Source organism: Hylobates moloch, unplaced genomic scaffold (assembly GCF_009828535.3).
Source record: "Hylobates moloch isolate HMO894 unplaced genomic scaffold, HMol_V3 SCAFFOLD_3, whole genome shotgun sequence".
NCBI classification, from domain to species: domain Eukaryota; kingdom Metazoa; phylum Chordata; class Mammalia; order Primates; family Hylobatidae; genus Hylobates; species Hylobates moloch.
In genome coordinates, this window is record NW_026652278.1 from 119,686,864 (window position 1) to 119,694,354 (window position 7,491).

Here is a 7,491-nt window from a genome sequence, read left to right on the forward strand (position 1 = left end):
TAGAAATAAGAAAATTGAAGGACTCTGAAGAGCTCCTTTAAAACCCATGAAGTGCTTTTCTCTTCCTATTGCCATTCCATCATCTGGACCAAGTTGGACCAAGTGCATTGCCTGTCACATAAATAATATTTATTTTATATCTTTCTAAAAATTGTATTTTTCTTTCCTTTTATTTTCTGACAAGTAAAAAGTCAATCCACTTTTTAAAAAAGTACTCGACAAAGCCTTCTGTTGAGATTTTTAAAGACTATCATTTTTCTCAATTAAAAAAATTTTCCAGACTTACAACGTGAAGACATTAGTAGTATAGAAATTGTAGGAGGAGCAACACGAATTCCTGCAGTGAAAGAACAAATCACTAAATTCTTTCTTAAAGACATAAGTACCACATTAAACGCTGATGAAGCTGTTGCAAGAGGATGTGCATTACAGGTATAATTGTTATTTTATTTTTTAGGATATGTATTTTGCCAGAAATGAGTGATAGATCCAAAGGGGCCTTTTAATGTTATCTTTTCCATCCACTTACCAATATGCTAAAGTCAATTGAAGTTATTTCTGATAAATAAGTCTTATGTCCTTCCCATTTATATTTTTAAGCTATAATAGGATAGTGTGTCTGTAACGACACTGAAAGAATATTAATTTTACAAATTATTGCAGTGTGCCCATTTAAAATCCCTTTTGGAGATGTAAAGATATTCTGTTAATTTTTGTAAGGTCACATAAAGAGTACTCAGGCCCTTTTAAATTTTCACTTCTCATTGCCAAAAACCAGTAACTTTTAAAATGTAACAGTTGTAATAGGAGGACTCTGTTAAGCATTTCAATCAGAGTAACCTAGGGTATGTTTTGTATTTGTTGATTTAAATATGGTATACATCTTATTTTCAGTGTGCGATTCTCTCACCAGCATTTAAAGTGCGTGAATTTTCCATAACAGACCTTGTTCCCTATTCAATCACATTAAGGTGGAAGACCTCTTTTGAAGATGGAAGTGGGTAAGTTATTTTTAAAACCTTGATTAGAGCTTGTCGTAAATCTTTGACCAGTTAAACCTACTTTTCTAAATTAGAGAAATTTACGCTTCTTAAAATTCTGCCAAATACTTTTAAATAACGTATTAGGTAAAAGAGAATATAAAAATGATATATCACTGTAAATCATAATTGGACATATTTTTAAATTTATGTTTTTTATAAAAGTAAAACAAGGCTCATTTTCAAATAAATCACAGTATAGAAGTATAAAAAAGACCTGCATTTGTCGTATTCTCTCTTAGCCCATTTTACAGACATAAACATTTTTAAAAGCTAGTTTATCTGTCCAGTCATTTTCTTTGACTATCCATAAATAAATAAAATCATACACTTTTTAGGTACATATAGAATTATCTATAAATCTCTAGTGCAACTTAGCTTTTTAAATTATATTGTATTTTATTTTTCCATGTCAACAGACAGTAACTGTTTTTTTCAATAGTTGTATGTGCCATAATAAATTAAACCAATACAGTATTAAGTCGTATTTTTGCTATTTTAAACAGTGCTAGTAAGAACATCCTTGTGCATATACCCTTGTTCAGTTGTGCTTGGTATATCTGTAAGATAGCAGTGTAGGAATGGAATTGTTTAGCCAAAGAATATGCACATTATTTTGAGTAATATTTGCAAATTATTCACTAAAAGGATACCGGTTTATATTCTTATTAACTTTCATGAGATTTCATTTTCTCCTACACTTTTAATTGAATATGCCGATATTTTTAAAAAAAGCACTTTGTTATTAAATTAATGTTTCCCTCTGTCATAAGCTACAATATTTTCATGCTTGCATTAACATTTACATTTTTTTCCATGAACTGCCCAGGATTTAGGTAGCCTGCTTCCCTACCAGAATCAAAATTTATATTTCAAATATTATACTTGCCTGCTTTTCAGAAGTATAGCTTGTACAATGAATAATGGTGTGTTTACATTTTGAAGTTATTTTTTAAATTTTGTTCTGTGTTCTATACATAAGTACCCCCAAGAAAATTAGATTTTTGTATACATTTCAAAAATACGGATTTTCAGCCTTATCTGAATGTCTTGCAAAGGATTTTAATGGCATGTGTTAATGTCAGTTTTTTTCTTTTTAAATATTTTTTCACCTGTCTGCCCCAGATAATGTCAATTTTGAGGCAAGAATCATTATTCTGTAAAATTTAATTTCAGTTTCAAGGTACAAGTGAACCAAAAAAAAAATTGTAAGAAAACATATGGGGAGCTAAATTGAAAAGTAAATATAGCCTAATGACTACAAAAAGAAAGTAGAAGGTATTGGTAGTTTCTTGAAAACTAGGATAGAGTAAGAGGTTTGTGGATTCAAGATTTTAAAATCTTCCATACTTATAGTAATAGGATGATAATATAGTATTAAACATTGGTTTCTGGGCCACTATAACAAATAGTCATAAACTGTTTCTGTTAAACAATTTAAGGAATAGGAATTGCTATGTAGGTTTTAAAAACTCCCTGTATTGGAGGGGTAAAATACCGCAAAAGACATTGTTATATCAACTGAAAAAAAGATGGAAATATGAATAGTAAAGCATCAGAGAATATTCCTATTAGGATGCACACTGACATTTTTAGGGGTAAAGCACCATGATGTGTGTATAACCCTCAGTTGGTTCAGGAAAAATATACACAGAAAGTGTGTGCACTCAGATGATGAAACAAATGGAGTAAAGTAGCAAATCTAGGTAAAAGATACACAAGTGTTCCTTGTCCTATTTGTAATTTTGCACCTTTTTGTAGGTTTAAAATTATTTGCAAACAGAAGTTTCTATTAAAGGCAGCCAGAATTAAAAGGGTAATAAGTGGCAAGTATTTTAGAAGTTAATAGGTAGGACTTGGCCCTCAGATGTGAGGGAAAAAAAAACCCTACACATTGGCCTTAAAATATACATATTCTCAGGTAATTTTTCTCTTTTTAATAGTATACAGTTGTCTGTTATTATGATAGACATTATGAAAACTTTGAGCCATAAATCTGTTGCAATGCATGTTTAGAGCAAAATCAATAATTGTTTTTTCTTTTTATTTGTGCAGAGATTTTTGCAGTTGCTGCTAATGAATTAAGAATGAAATGGATTCGGTAAATAGGTTCATAGGCAACTTTCTATTTGTTTCTAAGTGAGTGTCTTTCCCTCTCCATTTTAGGGAATGTGAAGTTTTCTGTAAGAACCATCCTGCCCCATTCTCAAAAGTCATTACTTTCCACAAGAAGGAACCATTTGAACTAGAAGCATTTTATACTAATTTACATGAAGTGCCTTATCCTGATGCAAGAATTGGTAAGATAAAAAAAAAAAAGTTTTCCATAACATTTTGGCCTTTTATAAATAATGTGTTATTTTAGAATCAAGGAAACAAATAGACATTTCAACTAAGCCAGTATGGGACTTCTAAAGAAAGATATTTATACTCTTTTAAAATGTGCATTTGTAATGCTCAGTTTATTTCTATAATGGCAGCAGGATTTACTGCAGTCGGCCCTCAGTATTCATGAGTTTGGCATCTGTATTCAGCCAATATTAGGAAAAAACAAGTGTCTGTACTGAACATGTCTAGACTTTTTTTTCTTGTCATTATTCAACTACATATAACAACTACTGACATACCATTTATTTTGTAGTAGGTATCATAATTAATCTAGAGATGATACAGACTTAAGAGTATTTGGGAGGTATGTAGGTTATACACAAAATACTATGTCATTTTTTTAATAAGGGACTTGGACTACCAGAGGATTGCTTGAGCCCAGGAGTTGAAGACTAGCCCGGGCAGTATAGTGAGACCCTGTTTCACTCCCATGCAAAACAATGTATACAAGGTTCTTGCATCCTCAGAGAGACCTGGGACCAATCTTCAGTGGATACTGAGGGGACAGCTATATTTCTAATTCATTTTTACTGTGCAAAAATTAGCTGGGTGTGGTGGCACACACCTGTAATCTCAGCTACTCAGGAGGCTGAGGCAGGAGAATTGCTGGAACCCAGGAGGCAGAGGCTGCAGTGAGCTGAGATTGCGCCACTGCACTCCAGCCTGGGCGACACAGCGAGATTCCCTCTATCAAAATAAAATGCTCTGTAACTGTCCTGAAAGGTTTGTGTGATAATTATTTTTTACTGAAAAACTTAACTTTAATTGATAGATTGAAATTGTGCTGCCAGACTGACTGTATATTCTAATTTTAAACTTAATGTTTACTGGCAACAACTAGAATGACTATTACTGGATTAATATGAAAGTGAGGGCGATTGGAAAGTGAGGCAGTCCCGGCGTTCTTGCGTCCCAGGTGATTGTGAAGTGCTCACCAGTTGCCACTGGACATAATTGAAACAAAATAGGAAAATTGGAACAAACTCTTCAGGACAAGGTTTTCAAAACAAGTTGCAATCTTGGCAGAACTGGACAAAGAGAAAAGAAAACTACTTGTGCAGAACCAGTCTTCAACAAATCATCCTGGAGCTAGCATTGCACTCTCGAGACCCTGTCTTAATAAGGACTTTCGGGATCACACTGAGCAGCAGTATATTGCAGCCCAGCAGAAGGCAGCTTTGCAGCATGTTCATGCACATTCATTTGGATACTTCATAACTCAAAACTCTGCATTTGGGAACCTGATTCTTCCTGTTTTACCTCGCCTTGACCCAGAATGAAGAAAATATTTGCGATGGAAAAGTGACTTTATAATACCAAATGCCAAAGCTACTATCATTCAGTGCTAGATGAACTCTGACTTTCAGAATTTTGGTGAACTTTGATATTTTTTTGTTTGTTAGAGGAATGTGTAAGTGAAAGCAGAAAGAAGGGTAACCAGGATGATGAGAGCTGTGGAGGCTGTATCATCCAAGGAATTGATTATGTACCGTGACTGTAACTTTTTTGTAATGCTGTTTAACGCCAATCAGACTCTGAACTGGATGGTCACAAAAACATTCCCCAGCCCCTAGCAAGTTTGACTGAATGTATCATGTCCACAGTAGATTTCCAAGAATCATTTATAGTACTTAACTTTAAAGAAACAAGAGTACTTTTAAAAAATGAACCAATAAGCTTAAATCTGTTACATCCATATTTGCTGTTTATATGATTGGTGTTAGTGTACCTTTTGAGTTTACAGTCAACATGTATCATCCTAAAATATTCCTTCTGAACTCGTAACTACTTCCCTCTTTCTCACTTTAAAACAAACCCCAAGGATAAATTGCTAACCAGTCTTAACCATCTTCTATAAACATATTCCCTTATAAATGATGTGACGCAATGCAATTAAAAATAATAGAAAAAAAGGGAGAGTGAGAATAGGAGATTGTAATATCCATTTTAACTGAGTGAACTTTTCAGAAGATATAAAATGAAATTATAACATTTAAAAGGATTTTCAAATTTTAAATTTTTTTCTATGTACTGCTTTATAGACTAAGAAGGGGACAGCACAAATATTATAAATATTTCAAGGATATTATATAAAGCAGTAAAATTATTGAACATTATATTAGTTTGCTAGGGCTGCTATAACAAAGTACCATAAGCTAAGTGGCTTAAACAGTAGAAATTTGTTGTCTCAGTTCTGGAGGTGAGAAGTCTGAAGTCAAGGTATCTCCAAATACAGTCACGTCTGAGCATGGTGGCTCATGCCTGTAATCCTAGCACTTTGGAAGGCTGAGGCAGGAGGATTGCTTGAGCCCAGGAGTTCAAGACCAGCCTGGGCAACATAGTGAGACCTAATCTGTACTAAAAATCAGAAAAATTAGCTAGACATGGTAGCGTGCACCTGTAGTCCCCGCTACTTGAAGGCTGAGGTGGGAGGATTGCTTGAGCCTGGGAGTTTGAGGCTGCAGTGACCTATGATGATGCCACTGCAGTACAGCCTGGGTGACAGAGTGAAACTGTGTCTCAAAACAAAACACACATAGACATGTTCTGAGGTACTAAGCACAGTGTGGGAGCAGGTGGGGGGCAAAATTTAACCCACAAAAAAGTCATCCAAGTCTTTTACTACCTGATTTTACTGCCTAATATTCTCTCTTCTATAGATAATATATATTTGAGATTTCTTACGAGAAAAACGTCAGTAGATTTCTTAAAGCATTGATAATGATCTCTGCAGGTATTTTGCTATAGGAAAAATAAAAATTGGAATTGCTTTATTTATGAATTACCAAGATGGTTATGATTTGTAAAGCTTATATCAAAAAAAAATCTATTTTGTTTTCAAATTCAGAAAGTGAATTTGGTTATCTTGGTTTTAGAATAGCAGTATTATAAGATAACTTACTGCATTTGAATCAAATTGTCCATAGTTAAATTCCCAGTGCTTTTTTTTTTTTTTTTCCTAGCATTGATGATTTTGGGCAGGTTACTTAAGCTTCCTGAGACTTAATAACAGGTTTGTTATGGTTTATAAAAGATAATCTGGGGGAAGTACCTGCCCCATAGTGATCAATCAGGATATGATCATAATTATTGCCAAGATGATTATTTGCCAACATCTTAAAGATAGCCAAATTATTCAGTGAATTGAATAAGTTAATCTGAGGCTCACATACTGATTGGAGTTCTTTTTTCCTTAAGGGAGCTTCACTATTCAGAATGTTTTTCCACAGTCTGATGGTGATAGTTCCAAAGTGAAGGTTAAAGTTCGTGTTAACATCCATGGAATCTTCAGTGTGGCTAGCGCATCAGTAATTGAGAAGCAAAATTTGGAAGGAGATCACAGTGATGCTCCAATGGAGACAGAAACTTCATTTAAAAATGAAAACAAAGATAATATGGTATGTAGAAATTCTTTCTCAATGTTCTTGTAATAGATAGTGTATACAGTATATCTTAATCATAACTGGGACTTTAATAGTTGAATACATTACTCTCTGAGGTTTTGCTTTGATTTTCTGCTATGGGAATCTGTGTAAAGTCTTTTGATAAAAGCATTAAGGAATAATGCTATATACTATTTTCAATGCTTTACATCTTTCATGTTGTAATATACTTTTTCAGAGTTTGGTGCATCTTTCATAGCATTACATGGAGCAGGTGAACCTGGAGTTCTTTCCTAAGTTAACTTCCATTAAAACATGTATTTTATTATGGCTAGATTTTTAGCTTACAGATAAAACCACTTCAGAATGATAAATTTTGAACTATACATTCTTTTTAGATTGAAAATACATGCTTAATAAAGAATTTTTCAGGGTTTATTTGGGGGACATCTGAGACAGTTAAGCAGAGGAATGTGCTGTACATTCAGTAAAGTTAAAGTACAGATTTTTGGCCGGTGGCTCACGCCTGTAATCCCAGCACTTTGGGAGGCCGAGGCGGGTGGATCACGAGGTCAGGAGATCAAGACCATCCTGACTAACACAGTGAAACCCTGTCTCCCTAAAAATACAAAAAATTAGCCGAGCGCGGTGGCAAGCACTTGTAGTCCCAGCTACTCGGG

At 34.0% G+C, this 7,491-nt stretch overlaps 2 protein-coding genes across 3 annotated transcripts in view; both read left to right on the top strand.

Moving 5' to 3' along the window:
• HSPA4L (heat shock protein family A (Hsp70) member 4 like) overlaps positions 1 to 7,491 on the top strand; it is a 50,309-nt gene that overhangs the window by 23,700 nt on the left and 19,118 nt on the right. For both annotated transcript variants that reach the window (XM_032146991.2, XM_058436739.1), the window contains 4 exons: positions 281 to 432; positions 895 to 1,001; positions 3,207 to 3,340; positions 6,627 to 6,826. In XM_032146991.2, coding sequence (XP_032002882.1) covers positions 281 to 432; positions 895 to 1,001; positions 3,207 to 3,340; positions 6,627 to 6,826 — 593 coding nt within the window. The remainder of the gene's footprint in view (positions 1 to 280; positions 433 to 894; positions 1,002 to 3,206; positions 3,341 to 6,626; positions 6,827 to 7,491) is intronic.
• LOC116478237 (SOSS complex subunit C) lies at positions 4,291 to 6,113 on the top strand. The gene is given in 3 exon segments (XM_058436334.1): positions 4,291 to 4,313; positions 4,397 to 4,437; positions 4,440 to 6,113. Coding segments are annotated over 3 exon segments (333 nt in total). The 3' UTR covers positions 4,709 to 6,113.